Source organism: Lathamus discolor, chromosome 2 (genome assembly GCF_037157495.1).
Source record: "Lathamus discolor isolate bLatDis1 chromosome 2, bLatDis1.hap1, whole genome shotgun sequence".
Taxonomy (NCBI): Eukaryota; Metazoa; Chordata; class Aves; order Psittaciformes; family Psittacidae; genus Lathamus; species Lathamus discolor.
The window spans coordinates 96,788,699-96,813,298 of NC_088885.1; the positions used below are offsets into that span (position 1 = coordinate 96,788,699).

The 24,600-nt window shown below is 40.7% G+C and overlaps 1 protein-coding gene across 2 annotated transcripts; it reads right to left on the reverse strand.

Annotated features, from left to right (window-relative positions):
- Window positions 1-124: 124 nt before the first annotated feature.
- Window positions 125-18,039, reverse strand: SLC39A6 (solute carrier family 39 member 6). Of its 2 annotated transcripts, none has more exons than XM_065667807.1 (10): window positions 17,954-18,039; window positions 15,944-16,678; window positions 14,529-14,709; window positions 14,060-14,229; window positions 12,744-12,956; window positions 11,319-11,388; window positions 9,515-9,892; window positions 5,031-5,111; window positions 4,482-4,672; window positions 125-3,697 (listed from the first exon to the last, which is right to left on the reverse strand). In XM_065667807.1, the coding sequence occupies exons 2-10, from the start codon at window positions 16,664-16,666 to the stop codon at window positions 3,545-3,547; spliced, it is 2,160 nt and encodes a 719-aa protein (XP_065523879.1). In that variant the 5' UTR covers window positions 16,667-16,678; window positions 17,954-18,039; the 3' UTR covers window positions 125-3,544. The 2 variants fall into 2 exon arrangements, with proteins under 2 accessions (XP_065523879.1, XP_065523880.1); XM_065667808.1 differs by lacking the exon at window positions 17,954-18,039 and adding an exon at window positions 17,718-17,880.
- Between the last annotated feature and the right edge of the window lie 6,561 nt (window positions 18,040-24,600).

The following is a 24,600-nucleotide window of genomic DNA, read 5'->3' on the forward strand; positions in this document are numbered from 1 at the left end:
GAGTGGTAGCTTTGGCAGTCCGGGGCTAATGGTTGGACCTGATGACCTTAATGGCCTTTTCCAACCTACTTGATTCTATGGTCTTATAAACTAAACCAGCAAGGGAAACACTCAAAACCCAGCCTTTGGTTCAGTGGTTTATTTTCTCTCGTACACAGCAATACAGTCATAACTACGGTGCTCATATGTACCAAAAAGGTATTTTAAATAAAAACATGTTTCACGAAAGCATCTTTTTGTTTCCTGCTTGTAGAAAACACCCAGTTTTTCCACAGAAAACTGTAATGTTTCTGGTCACTCAGTTCAGGCAGGTGGATTTTGTTAAGCTTGACCATATTTTATCCAAACAAAACTGATGCTGATTTTGTTGTGGGAACACAGCTCACTCCCAGCACCTTGGCCACATAGGGCCAAAGAAACATCAACCCCACAGCCCAGGCAGGTGAGAACTTGGGCACCTCTGGTTTGGCTCTCTCTGCACATTAACTACAGCCATGGTTTCTGTACAAACACATGCCAAAACCACTAGGAAAGCATGTTAGAAAAAAACAAAACAAAAAAAAAAACCAAAACAAGACACAACCCCCCCCCCCAAAAAAAAAAACCACCAACCCAAACAACAACAAAAAAAACCCAAAGCCCACCCAATTTTGATTCCAGCCCTATCTGCCTATTCCATTTCCCAGTATCTAGCACAGGGAGTAGATAAGGCAGCTGTAACAGCATATAAAATTAAGGTCTGTACCATTATTAACAGACAGATACACAAAATAGAGATAGCGAGGCACATGACACACTGCTGCAGAAAAATAGATGCATGAAAGAGCTGCCTAGAGGCTTTGCCCCATCAGTTTGTCGAACCAGGAGTATTTTCAATGCAAGTACATAGCAACTGACACAGGTTCTACTTTATAAGGCTGACAAAGGAAAAAAAAAAACCCACCACAAAACAACTAAACTTCTGTCATCTCACTGGCACAAACCTACAGGAGGTTTTAGTCTGGACAGCTCTCTCCCAGAACTCTCTCCATCAAAGACTCAAGATCACTGAATGGATGGGATATGCTTGTGTCCAGCCTATTGAGCCATTTCTACTGACATGCTCTAAAGGCAATTTATTTGTCATGTTGTTACATTAGCAATGTGTTTTGATACACAGATATTTCAGTGTCAACTGATTACATCAAAAGCTGGCCAGGAAACCAGTGAAACACTGACTGAGATTAAATGATGGAGATAAATCTACTAATCATCTATCTTAAAATCTCTTGTGCAACCCTAAGCTACATGCCTGCTTCCTGTGTCATATCCAGCACACAAACAGAAGTCTGATGTACTAAGAAGTACTCATGACCAAAGAGACAGAGCATGACTGACCTCTGAAAGAGCTAAAGGAGTGGGACAGAAGGCAAATGACCCATAGGCTAAAGCACTCTGAATTTATGGCGGTTTACCAGACCACTGGTAAACACAGTGCTGAAACCCTACAAAACCCACTAGGATGCAGTCAGGTTGCACCTCAGACGCTACATCTCAGCAGAACAGAGCTGTGATGAGAGGTTTGGAAAGAAAGAGAGGGGGGAAGTCTCACTGATTATTTTTTTGCCCAGGAACGTATCTTGCTCATGAGAAGCAGCACTGGATAATGAACTGAGGAACATGAGCTCCAAGGGAGACCAGCACAGGCGAGACTCATTTAGACAGGTCAGGGACAAATCAGACCACTCCAAAGGGCAACACATTCATCTACAATGAAGAGACATCAGGAAGAGACCTCCAAGAAGAAAACCAGCCACATTTTAAGAGATCTGGAATGAGGTGGGACTACCAGGATGGGAGATCAGTAAAGAAAAATGCAGTAGTCAAGGTATGAAAAATTCCATTTTTGACATGCTTCGTGTATGTATGTGTGTCAGCATGGTGGTAAGTGTGGCCGGTTTGAACTTACACTTTTTTTTCCTGAAGAAAGCAGTGATGTGTACATATCAGAAACAAAACAGCTTTTGATGAGCCAAAGATTATGGTATTCAAGCACTAGAGGTACCAAAGGAAAGATGAAGATCAAGGTATGTTTTAGGCAGAGTTTAGCTACGACAGTCAAGAAGTTAACATAGCAGAGGTAAGGGTATAAGTATCATAAGAATTTAGACTAAAAAAAAAAATACAAGTTACTTTCTCTTTAGAGTTCAAACAAGCTAACAGTTTAAGAGCATAGAAGACAGAAGCAAAGGGTAGATATACAGATCTATCTCCATTTTCATGATACTCACAGCTACTACTAAGCTACTCAGAAACATTAGAATACTATTGCTCTAAGAGTTAAAAGAGCACTGGATGGGTGATCAAGGAGATGCTACAGAAACATAGTAGAGAGCTACTGTACCATGGCAATACTCTCTGCAAATGCAGAATTTATTTATTTTGCCATTGCCTTTTTAATCCTTCTCCTTCCTTTACTTACTTTCAGGGTAATTAAAACATTAAGCTCGAACTACATACTTAGGTATATGCTTATAATTAACATGCTGCTTCCCTATGTATGCTCCCAAAGCAATTTTGCCATTTTGGATTTCTCAGCTTTAGTTGTTGCAAAGACCATAACTGTTTTGCAAGCACAGGTTTGCGTGCACTCACACTGAAATCATCAGCTCTCCTACTCTGCTGAAGCTATTTCCCAAAGTAAATCAATGCTTTAGTTAAGGAAGCTGTTGTAGTAAATGACTTTGTCTCAGCCTGTAGCATTCCTCCCCTTGATATCAAACTTTAATATACCTTTGCCGTTTCAGGCAGCATTAAGCAGGATACGGCACTACTTTAAGTCTTTTTGATGGAATTCACATATATTGGAGACAGAGCTATGCTTTTAAGGTCTAATAGCTTATCAGAAGGGATGGAAAAAGTAAACATTTTGTTTGGAGTAGAAACCAGCTAGAATAAGACACAAAGAACCCACAAGCTACTGAGAGAAGCACCACCGCAAAAAGGATAGAGTTGACCCATCTGCCACTCCATGTAAACTAGGTGGATGCAGAAGAAACAAGTTTCTACCAACATAAACACACATTACATCTTTCTCATTTTACACTACTCACTGTGTTTTGTGTCCACTGATTTTGATTGTGCTAAAATAAAAACTACTGTCATTTTACTACTTTAAACCAACAAAACCCTGAAGTAAAAAAGTTAAATATAATTACATACAGTAAATAAATTTACTAAAAGCCTAACCACAACACAAACCTTAACCCTGCAGCCAATACTCCTTTAATAGCTTTGGCACCTTCAGCATGTTTTACTAAGTACAGCTTTCCACAGTACCATATGCAATGCTAAATCCTAAATTAAAAAATAATAAAAACCCCAAACAAACAAACAAAAAAACCAATCTTACAGTCTTCGTTTCTATCAGGGGAGAAGGGATAACAACAGCACACCAATAAAAATACCTAGTCTATATCAACTGTACCTCTCCACTAGGGAATTTAATAGGAAAAAAGCCTACCACATATAATTTAACACCAAGCTCTCTTCCTGGCAAACAGGATTACAAGTTTATGCTGAAAACAATCTTATGTTCAAATACAGAGATAAGCAGCATTATCCCAAAACCCAACAGAATCCCAGCATTCTGTAACAGGAAGTATCCCCAGCGGCTACATCCATGATCACTGGCATCATTGTGGAGCATTTCAGGTACCTAAACAAACAAGAAAGTGTTAAATGCTTTCAAAATAAAGTTACTTCAAACCCAGTTCTTCAGCCATGAGGCATGAGGTAGCAGAGCCTCACTCCTCTAGTCTTTCCTGTTGACTACATTACTATTACTCCTTGAATTAAGTGTCACTCAACATGAACATTATCAGAAGCTACTTTCATATTTAGAGACAGAATCTGTAATGTTCCAATTACTGTTTTCATGATAATTATGCTGATGCCCTAAGCCAGCCATTTACTCAGGATATAACTATTTACCAACTGACTTAATCAAGCTACACAAAGAATTCTATCCTTAAGACAAAAGTTAAGCTTTGATATTTATCCACCAAGTGCTTTGTACTTCTGTACAAACATACTTCCGAGGTATAGTTTTTAATACAATTCTGTCTTTATGCCAATAAGCAGTAATTGCTTCAACTTTTGCATTAAACTTATTTAGTGGTGCAGATAGTGTGCCATTTGCTTTCTTGCTGACTACCTGCTAACTAGCCACTGTCAGAAGCAATTTTTTACTCTACATCTGTTGTTAACTGCTTCTGTTTAACAACTGAGGGAGAAAATCTTTGTACCTACAGTAAACTAAACAAAAGCCATCTTCCACCTGAACAAGTAACTGAGCACTTAGGCTGCGTACTAATCAGCATCTTCAAGTGCATAAAAAGTTAACTGAGGGGAAAAGAGATGGAAGAATTTGAGCTCGAAATGTAATTAGCATTAATTCTTAAACTGTGTTATATACAATTCAAATAGGTCTAGACACTTACCATATCCACAAGAGCCACATACATGAACAAGCCAGCTGTAAGTGCAAATATCCACATGGAAACATTGTCTGCATAATGACCGATGAGGATCCCAGTCGCCATCCCAAGGTAGGCCAGCATAGCTGACAGAGCATTATAAAGCACAGCTTGCTTGACAGTCATACCAGCTTTTAGAAGTACAGCAAAATCTCCTACAACAGGGACAAAAAGTTTTCATCCACAGGTAACTTCTGGAGTATTCATGAGTTCTCCTCTTAACAAGATTACTAAGGTATTTTTACACTGCTGCTTTATTTTTTTTTTCATTCATAAAATCAGTAATCACTGGAGCACAGAAAAATCAAACAAAGTAGCTGAACTTAGGTTTTTTTTCTTTTTAAAGGAAGATTAATTCAATTAACATTTCTTAAAAGTACCCTTGAGTAGACAATCTGACACAAAGTTTTCTGATCAAATTTTACTGTGCCACAGAATACAGTCATTTAAAATTCTCCAAAGTACACCTGTGAGTATCTATACCTACAGCATATGGAAATACTGGGGTCTCACCTAGCTCATGAGGCAATTCATGGCAAAACACAGCCACAGAAGTGCTTAAACCACTAGATAACCCTTCAGTAAAGGCTGCTCCTATAAAAAGACAAGGGGAGGGGGGGAGAAAACAGTAAGAACATTACTGCATATTCAGACATCAAGTGCCAAAGCATTGCTGCATTTGCTTGTATCAGATTAGGACATTAATTTCACTCAAATTTTATTTATGCTTATGGAAGCATTTAAACTTCAGCTAAACAGTTGTTGTTTAGGATTCATAAGTTTCAAAATCCTCCTTCAGAATCATCCACTTGAAGTAAAGCAAATTTCATTATCTTATTTCTGACCTAAGCCCAACACCCTTTAATATCACAACCCTCTCAAAAAAAAAAAAAAAGGCAATAAATGGAAATACTGTCAGAAAAGACTTTTTTTTAAGGAAACGACAAGGCAGCAGCTCAACTGCCTCTGAGAGTCAGGCACCAGAAAAAGGGAAGCCAACAGCAAGAGACGCTACCTAGTCACATGAAATCAGGAGTGAAAGATTGTGAATTCTAGGCAGCTTGCACTTAAATGAACTATCATACTTTAAGTGGAGGAAAAAAGCCCACACAAGAAGCCCTTAAACTAGTCCAAGTAGTTTTTCCTTATTTTCTCTACTCCTGTTGCTTGCTATTTTTCTCAGGAGGAAGCAGCACACAGTAGGGATGAAGAGCTGAGACATCTCATACAGGACAAGAGGTCACCAGCTGCATGGAGGGTCTCTCCAATGGGTGCAGCAGAACTGTGTCCAGCTTCCTCTTCATCCACTACCAGAAGCATGCCAGCAAACAGGGTGCTACCAATAAGCAAAGAGGCTCAAGGCCATGTCATACATAGTTGGCACACATGAGACCCACTGGTACTGCTCACAGAGGAAGAGCTACAGTGGCAGCAAGACCAGAACAGACAATCCCCTCAATTTGCTGAGGTCACCACCCACAAGTAGTCCAGCAGTCTCTATCCAGATGTAAATCCTGGGGGTTTACACTGCTATCCAGGTTTCATCTGGAAGAAATGACTGGTGCTCCTCCATGCAGTAATAACAGCAGCAGTGAAGGAGATACAGGCATCTCTGGATGAGGGATAATGAACAGGGTATTGAGAGTGTGTTTAGAAGGGATTCTACACAGTCAAGAGTCTCCGACTAAAGACAAAAGCAGGACCAAAGCAGCACTCAAAAAGGGAACATAACCACCTGAAACAGTAAAACTTCAAAAAGAGTGAAGCCTGGCAACAGGGAGAACCCTCTGTCCCCACTTGTAGCAGGTAATCTAAACAACAGAAATACCAATTTTTTCATTGCTAAAAAGATGTCTTGAAACACTGACAAGCTGAAATGTGTATCCGGTATTATCCCCTCTGGAGAAACTGATTTAATAGTGTCTTAAAATACAGTTTTAAGACATCAGTTCTCTCAAAAAAAAAAAAGCTAAAGAAAAAATATATATGTAAGGGTAGTGTTCTGCACTTTATTTATTGAAGCTACACAGAAGAGTTGGAATCACAGAAGATAGTTTCTGACAAATTAGTCAGATGTGACCGTTCCATGCTTTAATAGAGAAATAAGCACTTTTAAATCTTATTCCTACATGATTAGCACAAGATATTTGAGAAAAAAAATAGAACTGAGGGAAGTTATGGATAACAAATCACGTGAAATTAGTGAACTGAAGGATTACTCTGGCTAAAGCTATCTTCACAGGAGCATTCACATCTTAATTTAAATATAGGTAAAATACTATACAAGTAGTATTGGCATTTTCAGATCATTTTGATGTTGTGAACATACCCAGAACTGAAAGAAGCCCATTTCCATTAGCCTGAACAAGCTACACAGCAGGATATCTAAAAGCTGTGGTTCACACTTGTTCAATAAGCCTTTGTTACCCCTCCTCATACTTTTCCCTTCATAACTGTAAAGTCATAGTTCCTTCCCATATCTACCTAATGCTAGGGGGTAATTGTGTGTCATTTGTATGCAAATTCTCCTCCTCCCACCACATTTTCACTACTGATCAGCCAAGAAATTTACATTTCATGCTGCAACTTTCATCAGAAATGAGATTAAATCAGAAAGTCTCTTTTCACATTTTACTTTGAATTTACTGAGTCTGAACAACTGCAAATACTGCTGTGAGGGAAAACTGTTATTGGGGTTTCTCCTCAAATAAGAATGAGCTTGTTTCTACAATAAAAGTTACAGGAAAAACTGATACTGATGAACTGACCTCAGTACACAATACAAGCTAGAAATGAATCCAATACTGGTAAAGATTGGTCTTATATACTAAAGTCAAGGTTATGAAAGACTAGCATAAGAACTGAAGATTACTGATTTGACTTCATTTTCTGCAACTTACTTTAGCATTTTCAATGTAAAATAACTGTAGTCTAGCTCTCTTAGGAAAAAAAAAAAAAATTTTCAAACCTGACTTCCCACCCAGAAGCCCAAAACATAATATTCTATGTTATTTTTGTTATAAAGAAATATTTTCATTGAAGCATTGTCAAAAAAGAGTGAACTACAACACGCAAGGGGAAAAAAATAGGGACATTAATAAAAAAAAAGTCTGTTTAGATGTAAAATAATTTAGTTTATACTCCTTTATATTAAAAAATTATTTATATTAGTTTATGTTATTTTAAATCTAAAAATTAAAAAAAAATCAAACCAAAAAACCAAACACCTCAACTTTAAGAACAAGATTTTGAGTATAACTTTTTAAAAGACACATTTTTTAAATACTTTTCCAAGAGACTGAGCCTGTTCTGAGACAGAACAGCACACTGAGCATCTGAAGGAATCTACTTATGCTACACTCTAATTGATATAGACCCTCTTAATCAAAAAATCTGCATAAAGGCAACATAATGACTTTATTGGTATCTCCTCCATGATTCAATTTCTGACAGATAATAGCTAATTTCTGTCCTACTAATTAACGGCCTACTCTCACATTCTTGGAATACAAAAAGCAGCACAGACCTTCTCTGAAGGTTAGTACAAGCACAAGAATTGCAACGCTGCTCTTCAGGAGATAGTAGGATCTGAAAATATGGATGTGACTGGACTCCTATGCAGAAGCATAAAAGCACTTTAGAGAACACTATGCCTTGGACCAAATTCATTTTACAGTAAAAATGAACGTACACATACCTATCACAGCACAAAAATCACACATATATGTAGCCTAATCTACTGGATTGATCTTCAGGCTAAAGCTGGTTGAAACCAGGGTCCCACCTCCCTACTCACCAGTGCTCTGGGGAAACTTAAATGTGATGCACTCACAGCCCAGAAAGCCAACCATACCTTGGGCTGCATCAAAAGGAGTATGACCAGCAGGTCAAAGAAGGTGATCCTGCCCCTCTACTCAGCTCTTGTGAGACCCAACTTGGAGTACTGTGTACAGTTCTTGTGCCCTCAACAGAGAAGATCATGGAGCTGCTGGAGCAAATATAGAGGGTAAGGAGGCTTGAGCACCTCCCACCATATAAAAGACAGGCTTAGAAAATTGGGGCTGTTCAGCCTGGAGAAGAGGAGGCTGTGCAGAGACCTCATAGCAGCCTTCCAGTATCTGAAGGGGCCTAACAGAGATGCCAGACAGAGACCTTTCATGAGGGACTGCAGCAATGCGACATGGGGAGATGGGTCAAAACTTAAATAGAGGAAGTTTAGGTTAGATATAAGGAAGAAATTCTTTACTGTGAGGGTGGCGAGTAACTGGAACAGGCTGCCCAAAGAAGTAGTAAATGCCCCACCCCTGGCAGTGTTCAAGGCCAGGTTGGAGAGGGCCTTGAGCAACATGGTCTAAATGGGAGGTGTCCCTGCCTACGGCAGAGGGGTTGGAACCAGATGATCTTAAGGTCCTTTCCAACCCAAACCATTCTGTGATTGTGTGTAACCAGTGCCCATCATAGGCAAAGCCACATGTGCAAAGTACAGAACCTGACTTTGTTATGTAACAAGTGAAGATGGAAGAGAAAGAAATAAAGGAAGCCAATGATACTAGTGGCCTGACTCAAGTGGAAAAACCACAGTTACTTCATATGTAACTAAGAAGACAAGCTTGTCTTACAAAAAAAAAATTAAAATTGCTGAGCACTTACAGACAGTGAAATAAAGTCAGCTCTAAGTCCTAAATACTTTTTATAAGCCTAGCTTTAGTTTTGAAAAAAATTAGCTTTAACTTTGCTAAAAGCAGGAAATACAGCACAGTTTATAGGCTTCCTAAAGAAACATAGCTGTAAGCACATAACTTGTTTCATCTGCCACTGATACACAGGCTGTTAAACTGGAGATTTTCTTATTCATTCATAAGTGCTATGAGGTATTAGCTCAGCCTTCAAAGACCCACCATTAATTAGTTATGTTCCTAATAAAGAGATAAGTAACAGCAAGAAGACTTTGATGTCTTTGCATACAGAAAAGCTGCAGTATCCAAGCTCACACTTACCAATTGCTAGGCCATCACTAAAATTATGTAGTCCATCTCCCATAATCACCATCCATGCCAGAGTTGCTATTCCCGCATCCTTCAGTTCTTCACGTGAGTAGCGCTGACTGTGACTGTGGGGATGATGGTTCTGATGATGATGGTGATGTAGAATGTGATGGTAGTCATGGTGATGATGACTAAGATGATCTGTCTGTCCCAGAGTATCATGTAAGTGAGAATGACATTTGTTTCTACAGCCCCTGGACACATATTCATTTTCAGCCTCTTCTTGATGAGAATGAGCTATCATCACTTCTTCTTCTTCTTGTACGGTTGGCTGCTGAGAAATGAATGTTGATGGATCTTGACAGTCTGTCCCTAGGTAGCCCTCAGGCCCTGTTACAAAAACCCAGAGTAAAATATTATGCATTTTTTAAATCACCTAGGAAGCAAAGATACATTAAGTTGACTAAACAATGTAGTAAAGAAAAAACTAGTGAGTCTAGAAGCTGAGACATGGAAATATTCAAAGCCAGCTTGGATGGGGCTTCATGCAACATTGTCTAGTGTCCCTTCCACCAGTTGGAAATAGATGAGCTTTTAGGTGCCTTCCCATCCAAAGCATTCTGTGAGATACCAGCTTCTTACACCACAACCTTCTTCCTCCTCACCCCCCGCCTCAAGGGTTTCCACAGCTTATTTTTTTTTCTTTAAATTTCTGAGATAATTCCCAATAGTTCAAAAAAATAAAAACTTAGGTTTTATCCCTACTACTGAAGCAGTCCCTACATTTGGGAGGCCACAAATGCCTCCTAAAAATGTAAAAAAGCTTTTACTCTCAAACCGTGTGCAATTTAAACACAACAGCATACGGCTCTATGTCTCAGTTTTACAGCGTTAAGGCTGTTAGTTTAACTGTGTCAGAATGACAAACTGCTGTCTGGAAAGCATATGCCATTTGCTCATCTTAGGGCTGAAGAATAAGAATGCCGAAGAAGATTACGTTATAGATCATTTTGGAAACTCCTGTAATTGACATAATACAGGAGCTTAAGTTTGAACACCTGAAAATAAACACCCAAAACTAAAGCCATCACCAGAGACCAGGAAACATCCTCACATAAACATCAGTGACACACTAAGGATAGTTATTTTAACTAACTCCTAAAAGTTGCTAAATTCTTTCCCTGAGATTAAATGAACAAACACTTTTTTCCCCACCTTGCACTACTGACAACTCTTTCCTTAGTTAGAAAATTATTCTGAAGAACTGAACACATCTTTAAGCCACAAGAGCTAACAAGTATCTAGTGAGACGTGTTTTGGCTCACACTATGATTTTAGGGAAAGTGATCATTTGCAGTCCCAAATACTTCAAGTAACATCTAAGATTTTATACTATTCAAGTCATAAATACTCGAACTAGCAAAACCCAGACTTAAGATACACAGAAGTCTAAATAATAGAACACATATATAACATCTACCAGTCTGTACCAGCAGGTACAGCTATATTTGCAACAGGCATAGCCAGAACTGCTTCAGAAATTACTTCAGCTTCTGCTACTAAATCCAAAACTGAAAGGCTTAAGGTTTCAAAACTGTGAATTCACCACTTCCAACCAATCAATCCTTTCTAAAGGGAAGCAGCAAACAGAACTAGTCCTTTACATAGCAACACACAGACAGGTCTTGTATTAAAAAGAATTAAAGTAGATAGTGACCCAACCCATGGTAAGAAGCAACTCTATGAGATGCCACAGATCAGGCATTTTTTAACCAGCACTGCCACAAAACAACTGTGCAATATCACTGAGACTTACGATCATCTGTGTCTAACTTTTCTTCATTTGCTGAAAACTTCTTATTTTCTCCATCATCTTCATTTTTTTTCTTATTCCAAAAGAAAATACTGTAGTTATGAATATTTTACTTATTTTTCAGGATATACATGAGCAACATTATATTCACAACATTTATGCAGCCTGCACAGAAAGAGGACAACATGGAAGCCATATAAAGAGTACAAAAGAGGAAACATCAGAAACTCAGCTAAGTACAGTAAGATGAGAAAGGTTCCTCAGGCTTCATAGGAGGGGGAAAAAACCCACAAAACCCACACATATAAATATCACACATTTTTGAAAAAGGAATAAAGCAGACAGGTTCATCTGAAAAGCAGAACACATCCAATACTGAGTAAGAGTTATTCCACTTACTCATTTCCATTGTAACACCAGTATGGTTTCTTCAAATGCACTGAAGGAAAACCAACTAAAATCTCTAATCATTGCTCACTGATGTCTGTATCGCAACAATTCGTGATCAGTGACTCCGTATCTAGGAGGGCATACTTAGTCTAACAGGAAGTCTATTACCAATGGCTGAGAGGACCCTGAAAATACTTGCTTTGCTTGGAACTCGTCATAACCACTCCTGGCAACTAATTAAAACTAGACAGGGAAAATAATCCTCTCACTCACAGTTAGCTTAGCTTCTGTACAAACCACACCAACACAACTTCCCATGACTGAAGTCCAAGAGCTTACATGGCATCTGTCCTGAGACTGTTACCTTAGTGACTGATTTAGTAATAAATCCAGACATTATCAGTCATTATCAGTCATTGTGGCAGCATAGAAAATAGCTATTTTTAAGCTAAGTAGTTAGGACTTTACTAACTTTCTTCAAGCAAAATTTAATATATCACCAACTTTTACTGTATCATTTTATATCGAGTCAGCTTTTACATCATTGTTTATTCCTGGCTACACTTTAAAGACCTCAGTTACCAATAATAGGTAAGTTAACAGCACTTACGATCTGTCAAAATTCAGTTATAATTTAACTTCCACATAAAAAACTAGAAACCAGCATAGTAATCTAAAAGCTACATTGTTTTTTGGTTTTGGGAGTTTTTTGCTTGGTTGATTTCTGTTGGGTTTCATTGTTTTGGTTTTGGGTTGTTGTTTTTTTTTTTTGGGGGGGGGGGCGGTGAGGAGGGGTAAAGAAGGCAAAGAAACAAGAGGCTGGACAGACTATTTCCAGAAGGACCACTATCTAATGAAGTCACTTTCTACAGTGTAGTTGGATGCTAATTTATGTATGCACTTACTGCCAACCCTTACCCCTTTTGTGCAAGTGCCTCCCTCAGCAATCACTATTAAATCAGAGATCTAAATGATTTTTTTGCAAGTGTATTCAGAAATCATGCAATGCACTATAGCTTCAAGTAATAGTTTCTGTACCTTTTTCTTCTTGTCTTTAAACTGCTTTATTAAAGTGATCAAATGCTCCACTAGAAACATGAAATATAATCCTCCAAGTGCTGTAAGTCCCTTCCATGTAGAATCCAGGTTGGCACTCTCCTCTACACTTTGAGAAGCAAGATGTTTAAACATAGAGCTTTTGTTTTGTTCAAGCAGAGTTTTTTCGTGGTGATGGTGATGGTTGCCATGAGACTAAGGGGAGAATCAAATGGGTAAGTCACTATATTCAAAAGCACTGATAAAAAGAAAACCACAAGATATTCTTCACATTCTTTTTCCCAAGTCAAGTCCAGACTTGTCAATTTTCATAGGGCAAATGCACTGGATACAAACTCAAATGATTACAAATAAGTCTGCTGATACAGAAAAACATCGCAGGGATTGAGAGTAGGCCTGGTATTCACCCTCTCACAGAAGCTACAGGCATTCTGCTCAATACAAGATGTACAATTGCCCCCACAGAAAGTCCTGACACCATCCAGGAAACTGCATCTTAAGTACTTAGTCACAGCAAGCACACCAATTACTTTCCCATCTAAGACAGCTTACAGTTTCTGTATGAAGAGCTTGGCAGTAGTTTCCCTCTTTTAAAGGAACTCTGACATTTTTCCCCTCCTTACTGGTTACTGATAAGTTCACAATAAAAAACCTGGGGGCACCTCCCCCACTCATGTTTACATTTACACAGCCTCACATAGCAAAAGGAAAAAAGAACCTAACGAATTACAGGCAGGTCTCAAACTACCTGCAGTCCTTTTTATCCATCTCAGACAAAAAGCTCCAGCTTTCAGGTAAGAGCTACAAAGAAAAGTGGAAATTTAGCAATCACATCCCCATTTCATTGTCCACATGTAACTTCAAAATCCACCAAGCAATGTTTTATTCTAACTGAAAAATTGCAGTGAATAAGCAATCAAGGTAAGTGGGTGATAACAGAAAGCAACAGATTATCTATTGCACATTAAAATGTACAGTCAGCGATATCTGGTACCTATGAAGTTCATTAAACTGGAAAAATAAAATAGGCATTACAGTAAGTGACTAAACACAAGCAAAATCCTTGCACGCAAGGAACAAGAGTGATTTGGCACCATATATGACTAAGAAAAGCAAATAGAGGAATAATGTGTGAAGTTCTTACACTATAAGGACTGCAAAATGAATAATACAGGGACTGAGAAGTGACTCACCAAATAGGCATTAATTAACAAGGATTAAAATTATCACTAAGGAATACAGACAGGTGTCAAATTCTCTGCTTAGAGATAATGAACAGAATAGTAATTAATACTCACATGAGGAAGAAGGTGTAAGAAAGCATCTCCACTCAACGTCCCCACAGCCAATGCCACAAGAAAACTTAGGAGAAATTTGAAAAACACTCGATTCATCAGTGGTACCAATATAACACCCAGCAAGGAAAGAAAACTGATGATGGAGATGGATATAAAGCCACCGATCCAAGCTGGTTTAAAAGAAAAAAGTAACAAGAATAAATAACAGCTGTATGAGATTGTTTGCTTGACATTCCTGCTGTCAAATACTCCTGAGCATTCAATTAATCAGATATTAACAAATTGTACACCACAAAGATTTCTCTCTACACATGGTCACATGCTAAAAGAAAATGACAAACTTCTTTCAACTCTGAAACATGTTTCTCAAATTTATAACATTAATGGGTTTTCAGTAAGCTTTTATTCCATGTTAAAAATAATAATAATAAAAAAAACAACACCAAAACAAAAAAACCCCACAACCTACCTATTTGCAGAGAGTAACTTTTTGGAGGAGTTTCAGCTTTTTCACTAGTTGCATGGACTATGCAGTATTTGCCATCAATCTGATTAATAAGAGCTGGACAGAGGTAACTAAATTCTGTAGCAGTCAACAATACTTGAGTGCCTATTCCATGGGACTGCATCAATTTTGATGCACTGGAGCACTGTGGAAAGATGTGTATTAAAGATTAATCAGAACCAAAATACCCTGATACATCTGAAGAGGCCTGTACATTCTATTTTAATTGTAATGCACCAGATGAAAACAGCTGTATCAACAGAAATTAAACACTGGTAACAAAGCAATTTAGAAGAACTGTACCTCCCCCCTGCTCAGAAAGATAGTTTGGGAGTCCTGGTATATGGGGCATAATTACCACTTCCTCAAAACAAGGGGGTCACATGCTTTGCTGTGCAAGCAAAAGAAGTCTAACACTTTCCACTGAGTTTTAGAAGCCATATAAAGAAGTAGTAAGAAGGTTAAATAGCTTTTTATAAAAGTGACGACCACAGACAGTTTTGTACAGAATGTGTTCTGCATGTGCTTCCTCCAGTGAAGTTTCCCAATGTACGACCTACAGTCTTGCTGCATTTAAGTAACAGGAGTACTGCTGCTCTGACTGTGCAGAATGCAGTAACCTTGTGAATACAGTACCTACAATAAACTGTGCAACACCCAATGAATTACCTGTCATGGCTGCATACATTAAGACCCCAGAGAGACGCTTATTTTTGAAAGCATTTAATGGAGAAGGATTTGATAGTGTTATGAAACTGCTTAAAGCACTACAGACCTTATTAGCAATACTGATTTTTAACATTTTAAAGTAATAGTTAACATTTTGCAGCCATCTGTTTCACAGTTGGTCTTTACATACAGTCTTAAAGAAGATGGGGGGGTGGAGTCAAATGAAGAAGGTGCCTATTACTTCCCTGCAACTCCACACTATCTGCCATAGGATTATCCAGCACTTATGAAGCAGCTTTGATAAGAATGACAGTATTTTAGCTAGATTTTTTTCACTTTCACTGTTAGGAAAAGACAACAGATTCTGGCTCTAAGGCAGAACAGCAATTTTAAATTTGAAGTGTTTTCACATTTAGTAGTATTTAAAAATAATACATGAATATATAAAAGTGTACATTTATATTTAAGGTACATATTTTTCAGAAAAATTAAAAACTAGATTACATACATATTTTCCTCTGAGCTCACGAGCATAACACAGCATTCCTTCAAAACATTAAGTTTCAAGGGAAGTTTGTTTGCATGCATTTGGCTACAAGTACTGTTACACCACAGAACACTCACCCAGTTAAATAGTAAGCACCATAAAAAGCCATAACAACATTCCCAGTGGATCTGGATTCTCAAGAACACAGGACAATCAGCCTCACCTCTTGTGTATTTTGGTTTTTCAGTTTAGAATACAGGTAACTCCCTTTTTCCAGTTCCTTCGGAGAAGCATGAGATTCATTTGCTTTGCTGTTCACAGGTGAGCTTGCATTGCTGCCACCTGAGACATTAACAGTATTAGGACTGGACAGACCTAGACGAGTAGCAGGCTTCACTTCTCCAGGTTGCACATTCTGTAACTCAGAGTGGCCACCGGTGGTAGCAGTGATGGAGGGTGCTGTTCTTTCACTAACCATGTTCTTGCTGCGTACAAAGTTTTGCTGATGTTCTGCGTTTTGTATTTTATGAGGCTCCTTTGAGTGACTGTTCCTGTGGTCTTTGTTAGCATCCAATTCGTGGTTTGGACAAACAGTCTTCTCAGAGGTTTTACTCAACGGCACATGATGGTGATGGTCATGATCATGATCATGGTCATGGTCATGTTCTATTTTAATTCTTTTCATTTTATCTATACCTATGTTCTGGAGCAGTTTTTTAAATCCATCAATTGACAGCGAGTTGTTTTCTCCATAACGATGAAAGAGTTCTTGAAGGTGAAACTTCTGTATTAATCCTGCCAAATCAATATTAACACCAGCTGCCTTTTCTGGAAAAGTTCTCTCCATCGTATGCACAACAGTAACCATCTCCACTCCATGATGATAAATTTCACACAGTAGTATGGAAAACGATAGAAGGAAAGTGACTGACACTGTAGTCTCCATTACAGTTTCTTTCTACCAAAAAAAATTTTAATAGTTTCCATAAAACTAATCACATCTTCCTCTGTAACAGATGTTCATAATTTGCTTAAACAAAAGAAACCTACAATTAACCAAAACAAACTCTACTCGAAGTATCAATGCAGTAAGCAAACAACTATTTAAATATCTTGCACATTCATCACCTTTTCCCAGGTGCCATGGCCTCAGGCAACAGGAGATGAAGCTGCATACCACAGAGAAGTCACTGTCCGTAAACACCCCCCAGGTGTGAGCTTACCTTTGTTTAGTTTGGCCTGAGCCAGCCCTCTTAACACAAGCTAAACAAGGAGAGAACACCCTCAAGGGTGTGCCATCTGAGTTCTAGGTTAGGCTTTCCTTGTGGTAAAAACAAGCTTTATAAATGTCTCTCTTAGCAAGGGACAGGTTGTACAAATTGTACATTCACGCCTAAAGATCAAAATTCCCAGCTTTCCACCTCTGAATTTCCCAGAGTTTTTGGCAGGGTGAGCTTTCAGCACTTGAGAAAAAAAAGTGCTTACGTTGTCTGCGTGTTTTAACATTGCTGTGGATCCTACAGCTCCTTCCAGGAGGCAGCCAGACCACGGCTGCAGACCAAACACAAGTGTCAACACTTGTGTGTTTTATTCCATAATCACAGAATGGTTTGGGTTGGAAGGGACCTTAAAGATCACCTTGTTGCAACCCCCCTGCCACAAGAAGGGACACCTTCCACTACACCGGGTTGCTCAAAACCCTGTCCAAGCTAGCTTACTCCTAGCAAGACTACGGATTAACCGGTATTCAGGCTGCGTACGGACCATGTCTGAAGGCTGCCTCCACCCTTTCCTAGAAGCACGAAGAACAACGTAACGCAGACAACTTCTCAGTTTCCATAAAGCCTATAACTACGCTTAAAATCCCAGCACTGCCGCCGGGGCCCGCAGGCCGCGCCAGTGCCCTCGGTCCCCGCTACAAACCGCGCCGACATGGGGGAAAGCACCAGCACCGTCCCCGCTCCCCTGACGCCGTGACCGCGCCCGGCCCGCCTCACCGCGGGAGGGGAGGCCCCGGCCCGGCCCCGACGCTTCCCGGGCCGCTACCCACGGCTTCCAGTGCACGGTGGGGCGGGACGAGCAGCAGCCCCGGAACGATGCGGCGCTGGCCATGGCCCCGCCTCACCCGGCGGAAGGTCCACCGGCGCGGGGCGGCCCGGCGCCATGCGGCTGCCGCCCCCTGCCCGGCCAGGAGCCGCCCCGGGAGGGGAGGAGAGGGGACGGAGGAGGTTACCTCAGCAGCCGCTATCCGCCAGCCCTCTGCCCCGCCGGTGCCCCGCCACGCGCGCCTCCCAGCCGCGCCACCGCCCCTTTCCTTTCCTTTCCTTTTCCGGGTGCGGCGGCCGTCACGCGCCCCTCCGGCTGCCAATGGGGAAGCGCGGCGGGTGTCACGTGGGTTCGGCGGAGCGCGTGGGTTGTCACGGGCGGCTTCGACAGTGGCTGGGGTTGTCCCCGCGGCTCCTAGGGAGGGAAAGGGGGAAGGGGAAGGGGGAAGGAAAGAGGTGGGGGAAGGAAGGGAAGGGGAAAGGAAGAAAGAGGGGAGGGGAAGGGAAGGGAAGGGAAGGGAGGGGGAAAGGAAGAAAGAGGGGAAGGGAAGGGAGGGGGAAAGGAAGAAAGAGGGGAAAGAAAGGGGAAGGGAAAGAAAGGGAAAGGGAAGGGGTCTGCCTGGAGAGCTCGGGAGGGCCCAGGAGGAGCCTGTAAAAGGCCAGGCGGGTGAGAGTCAGGGGTGATGTGGGAGGGAGGTGGAATCCTGAGGGAGTAATTACTTCACAAATTACTGGAACCCACATTTAGCGTTCATCAGAGTACAGAGGTTCTCTGGGGTGTGTGGAATACTCCCAAGAGAGTTAAAATTAACTGTGGATGAGAGTTGGAGCAATCAATGCTCCTCGAAACTATAAGTCATTCTGGGCTTGCAGTGGTTTAGGTGAAGGTGCAGGGTGTGTTAGCAGACTTCTCAGGGTCTTGAGAAGGGGTTTGTATGAGGGCTCTCAGTCTTGGAAAGAGTACGTGTGTGTGGGCAGGCAAGGACTGGAAGGGGACCAAGGGGTTGTAAACGGGGTGCGGGTAAAGGGCAGGCGACGCCAGTGTTAGATTACATGTACCAGCAGTGAGTTCTGTTTGGCTGAACCTGTCATTAATGATCTGGCAAAATAAAACTGCTCTGTGCACAGCTGGATGAAGAGGCAATCGGAAAGGACTGAGATTGCCTCAGAGCAAAGTTCAGAACTTGCTAGGAACATTTTGCCTTCTTCTGAGTAGGCATACTGTATGTTTCAAATCTGGCTCTGCTGTACCACTTCTGTTAACTGGCCATGACCCTATAGTTGCCAGATGTCCCAGGCACAGGCTCTCTTGTGTTTCCTCTTTCTTCTTCCACTGCTTCCAGAGTTTTACTTTCTGTCATCACATCAATTAAGATTGCTGTACAGTGGCTACAGTTCTGCTTACACATCCCAGCTGACTTTGGAATTTGGCCTCTTGCATGATCAATTGCCAATGTTTTCCAGCTTGCTGGAGTGTTAAGGCAGTGCTGAATCCTACCCTTAACTGTCGTGACTAGTGTTGCCCAGAGATTTCTTAGTTGCTTTGCTGAGTGTGTATCAGCGCAAGTGTTTTAAAGCTTACCAGTTTGGGACCAGTAAAGAGCTGGCTGTTCACGCAGTTCTAGTCTCTTGCTTGCAGTCGCTAGCTGTTGCAACACTTTGTCGCAAATGTGTTGTATTAGCCCAATATTACACAGTGGAGGTGAGGATGAGTAAGTGGGCAGGGAAGTGGGCCTGAGCATGATGCTCAGAGCCACTCTGCTTGTGGTCCTTCTAAGATCCTGCACAAATCTTGAGATTTTGAAGGTTTAATTCTTGCTTGCATTTTCATTTTTCATTGAGAACAGCTATGTCACTACAAATATTAAATGTTGTCTAAAATAAATGAAAACTCTGAAATTCACAAAAATACTTGCATTGAACTATGAAGCTGTTACCACACAACTTGTGAACAGGTGTAACCTCGTGCAAGCTTTTGCTTTAAAATCTCCAGTAATCCTTCTGTTGCCAGTATTTCACAATTGTAAAGAAATCCCTGAAGCAGCAGTGCCTTCTGATTTTCTTCCAGTAAGTGTCTGCTCCAATATGATACTGAACAATGATTTAACAATTGCATATTTGATAATATATCAATTATATCTTTAGTCCTTATGTAAGCATCTCCAGGACCTTCTGCTGTGATCCTGTCTAGTGGCTCATTCTCGTGTCAACAAATTCTTTTCCATCTTTAGAGGGGTTTTAAGAAAAGAAACAGTTATTTGGAATCTGCACAGCAAGAGCATAAGATCCTTTTGTGCTGTGTTTAGCTGCACAAATGCCTGGGGAAACACTAACTGCCAGGGCTGGGCTTTGGCATGTATCCTTTTCCTACAAATCTTGGCTGTAGTCAGGACATTTCAATTTAGACCTTTTTACTAGAATAAATCCTGAAATTCTTAAAATAGTAAAGAAGTAAAATATTAAAGTTATGCTATTTTTTTACTGGTAGAACATCTTTTACCTTTAGCCTCCTCCATCAGTTATTGAAGTCGGTGAAAAAACTCCTAGTGATTTGAGTATTTATAAACCAAGAACTTTCCAGGTTGGTTCTGATGCACTCTTGTTTTCAGTAATTTTGATTGTATTTTGTGTTCTTTGATGCTTATGTCTTATCTAGAATTTCAGTATTGAAAATAATATGTAAATTGTTAAGCTTTGCTTGAAAATGTAACAGTGACGTGGAAAAGTATATTAGTGTAAGCTGTACATGACCTGATGGGAGGCTCATTGCCATGAGCACAGAGGAGCAGTGACAGGCTGTGAAGCTCCAGCGACCTAGTCGGGGTAAACACCCTGACCTGGACCCAGGCCTGTCAGAGGGGGAGGATCAGCCTCATTTCCAAGTGCAAAACTCAGCAGACAAGTTAATGGAAGAGGGTCCCTGGGTCACGACAGACACCCCATCTCCCTGAGAAGGACATTGAAGTCATTACGGGATGTATGACAGTCTTTGGATTGTTCAAGGCTTTTTGTAAAATGTTTAGGGGAAGGACCAAGGTGGGGAAAGGAGGATCAAGGTGATCTGAGATGCAAATATGAGAAGATGGAGGTGACAAAAGGGGCCATTTGCAGGGCTGCTGGTCAGTGTGCGATTCTGGCCGTGCCCTATGTGTGATCAGTGCTGCTTGTCCAGTCTTATTAGTGAATTCATTTTGTAACTTTTCATGGGCAAGGGCCTGTCCTGTGTAGGCAGACATCTCAGTGCCACTACGCAGATAAAGGACCAGGGGTCACAGGGGCCCATGGCTCTGTAATACCAGCAGCTGAAGAGGCTGAAATGCATGGAGGTCTGAGTGCCACCAGCTGGACAAAGGGCTCATCATCATAGGTGTCCCTGTGGAGTGGCAGCAACTTGCATATTGTGTGCATGCATATTGTGTGGCTGTGGACATCGGTGCGTATGATTGCTAATGACCATTAAGCTGGACTAGCAGGCTAGTAAGGGTAAGAGGCTTGGGAACCAAGTACTGGATCATCCGTAAGCCTGGGCTGCATGCTGAAGAGAGCAGAGCACACTGAGTATTGTCTGTGGAGGGACCAGGAGGTCCAAGCCAGATGTCAGAAGGACCATTGGGATCAGGGGACCAGTTGTGAAACAGCCTTTGCACACGAAATGACTGTCAGACCAGGGGATTCAGGGGCCAGGTACTAGATTGACTAAGGCCAGTTACCAGAGAGAGTCACAGTATATGTGTCAATGTACATGTGTGCACATGCATCAGGGTCCTGAGTGGCAGCAACCCGTGTGGGGCTACAGGCCTCAGGGCCTTTTAAGTCCACATACCAGCAACTGGAGACACCAGAGGATCCAGCAGTCAGTTACTGGACAGATGGAGTGTCTGAGACCAGCTGCTGGAGGGATCTGTGTTGTATCCATGCATCTGTCCCTTTCTAACAGGCTTTCACCCTAATCAGCCAGGGAAACACGATGTGGCTGCTGGTGCTGCTGGTGATAATATGAGGGTTGTGTTTTCTGTCTGTGTATGTGTATGTGTACAGTATGTGTGTATTGTGTGCATCTCCACTTATTGAGAAAACATTCTCGGCCTTGCTACTGGCTGGATGCAGAGCAGTGGCAGCTTGGCATCTACTGGGCAATGAAATTCAGTGACCTCTAGTAATTGTTGTTGGGTATTGTGGTATTAGATCTTGACACAGAAAGGCTGAGTTTTCAGGAAGGAAAAGAATATAAGCAGCAGGAAAGTATCCTAGAAAAGAATATGGAGAAAATGAGTAGGGAAAAATAAATCTAAACACTCCAGGGAGGCTTATTCAGAACTGTAGAATAATGTGCTTTGTTATATAGCAAGGCTATATATACACAGTATATACAGTATGCACAGTACAACAATATACAACAAGTTTATATGTTACTGTAAATGCCATTGGCTGGAAGATGCTGAAAGAAGAGAATAAGGGCATTTATTAATGCATGGCATGCTTTTAAGTAGCAGAAGTTATTATATATCTATACAGGGGAATCAACAACATAATTGCAAGGTATCCCAGGATGGAGATTCTGCTCCTTGGTGCCATAGGAATATAACAGTTAAGGTGTCTGGGTACAGTTTATCATCTGGAGCTTAGAGCTTTTATTTACCTATAAAAATTGGCAAAGAGAGTCTGCATCATAGAACATTTTATACGTGTCTAAAACACAGGGGTAGCAATTTTTTCATCAACACATTTTTGCTTAATTAGAAAAGAAATATATTCGGAAAAACACAGAAGTGGTGGCTTCCTCATTTGTCTCTTCCTTTTTTCCTCATTTGGTTGCATAACTAGAAGCCTGAATCTCAAATGTTCTGTCTCGGTTAGCAGAGGTGGGCTGCAAATCTTATTGGGGTAGCATTGGGCTTTTTGACGCTCATTGTCTTCAGTTCTTTACCTCAGCCAACAATGCAACATACCCTTGCAATGAGAAAATTCATGGTGAGTGAGGAATGATGTTTGTGGTAGTGACATATTCCCTCCAGTTCTAGGTGCAGCATCCTGTAAAAGGGATGTCGCACTGCCATAAACTCTCTTGAGACTCTCTTATTTGGGCTGAACCCAGCACTGGATATATGGCGTGCCACCTTTGACACAGTCTGCTCCCTTTTTGCACCGTGCTTTGCTTTGTCGTAATAGAAAAATTATGCCACTTTAGTTTGTGTATTTTGAAAATGACTGTAATAATGGAAGTCATAACTTCTTAATGTACTGTTGGGATAAATTTTTAGTGTTCATGTTACTTTGCAAAGCTAGGACAGTTAAGAGCTGGATTCAAAAAGTGTGTATGAGCACAGTAGTTTTTGCTGTATTGTAGACTCTCTGCTGTATACAGAAGATAATTGGAAGACATGCATTCGGGAAGTTGTCCTTCTAATTTCAAGTTTAAAATCAAAGGTTTCAGACCCAGAGGCCTTTGAAATCACTGAAGCTAATGGATACTCAGCATCCCAGAATCTAAAGCCAGTTATTTACAGTCTCGTTCTAGACTTCCTGTGGCATTCTGAAAGGTTGTCTTTAACGAATAACATAAGCTTACATTCTGATCAGTAAAGATTTTATGATTGCAATTAAGGTAGTATTTGAAGCAAACCTGTTCTGACACAAGGGCTAGATCACAGATGTGGATGTTTACTGTATAGTCTATGCATTAAAATTATTGCAGTATTCCTCTCTGGTGCTGTCTGGAAAGAAATAGTAGCACATGTGGCATGTCCCAAGACCTACCCAACACAACAGCTTGCTTATGTTCTGCAGAGTAGTGTCCAAAATGCTTTGCACTAACTGTACATAACTAGATAAACTCTAAAACCACCTGTAGCACTTTTAACGCTCTAGATAAGCTACACCTCTGCAGCTACTTAGCATATGCAGGATTTTTACATGTCTAGCAGCCCAGCTCTAATGTTCAGGACTTCTTGTAACATTTCTAGTAGGCAAAAAGAGATGTGAGTGGGAGACCTGTTGTTGGCCTCAACACTTGCCTGTTTTGATAAACTGGTGCTCTGATGTCTTCAGTCTTGTTAAATTAGTGTTGTTTTCAGGTGCACTTGTTTCAAAACTGTGATACAAAAAAACCACCATGCAGTATATAACAGATGCCACAGTAATATTTAGGATTATTGCCATTCTCGTTTCTTCTGCCTGGTATGTATTAAATTTGGATGCTATAATATCTCTCATGAAATAGAAGACTAGTAGGTAACTCAAAAATGTGGCACTGCAATTTTTTTCATATCAAACTTATTTCCTTTAAAACTGTGTTCTTGAAGCAGCATCCATCAGATCTTGTCAGCAGCACAATGAGCCACCTACTGTATATCATCAGCAGAATACCAATTAGCCTTTAATTTTACCACACGTCCAATCAAAAGAACTATTGCTTTCGCATGGTGGCAGAAGGTCATTAAAACAAATGATCTTGCTGCCAGACAATGACAACAAAACCCACAGCTCAGTAAGTGGTGTATCTGTTATTGGGCACTGACAGCACACTAAATGCTGTGCTGCACTCGCTTTTTCACTCTTGCTTGTTTCAGGTGATCTGATGGCCTGAGAGCTATAGCTGCAACATGCTCTCCTAACTTAACCTTTTAAGATACAATAGTATTTGCCTCAGACATACAACTACACAAGTACTTCTAATGTCACAGCTGTCAAATTCTATAGCTCTTCCTATGCTTTCAGCTGTTACTTGCAGTTTTAGTTCTCAACAGTCCCTTCTAGAAGGAACAGCAGTCTGTCCTTTAGTACCCTGAATGGTGGGTCTTCAGCTGCGTGAAAAACGAGTGCTGGTGGGTTACTT

Coding starts and splice junctions, on each gene's coding strand:
- SLC39A6 (XM_065667807.1), bottom strand. CDS start 16,666: ATGGAGACTACAGTGTCAGTCACTTTCCTTCTATCGTTTTCCATACTA. Junction 14,710..15,943: donor AAAACCAAAATACACAAGAG/GTGAGGCTGATT, acceptor ATCTTTCCACAG/TGCTCCAGTGCATCAAAATT. Junction 14,230..14,528: donor AAGTTACTCTCTGCAAATAG/GTAGGTTGTGGG, acceptor CTTTTAAACCAG/CTTGGATCGGTGGCTTTATA.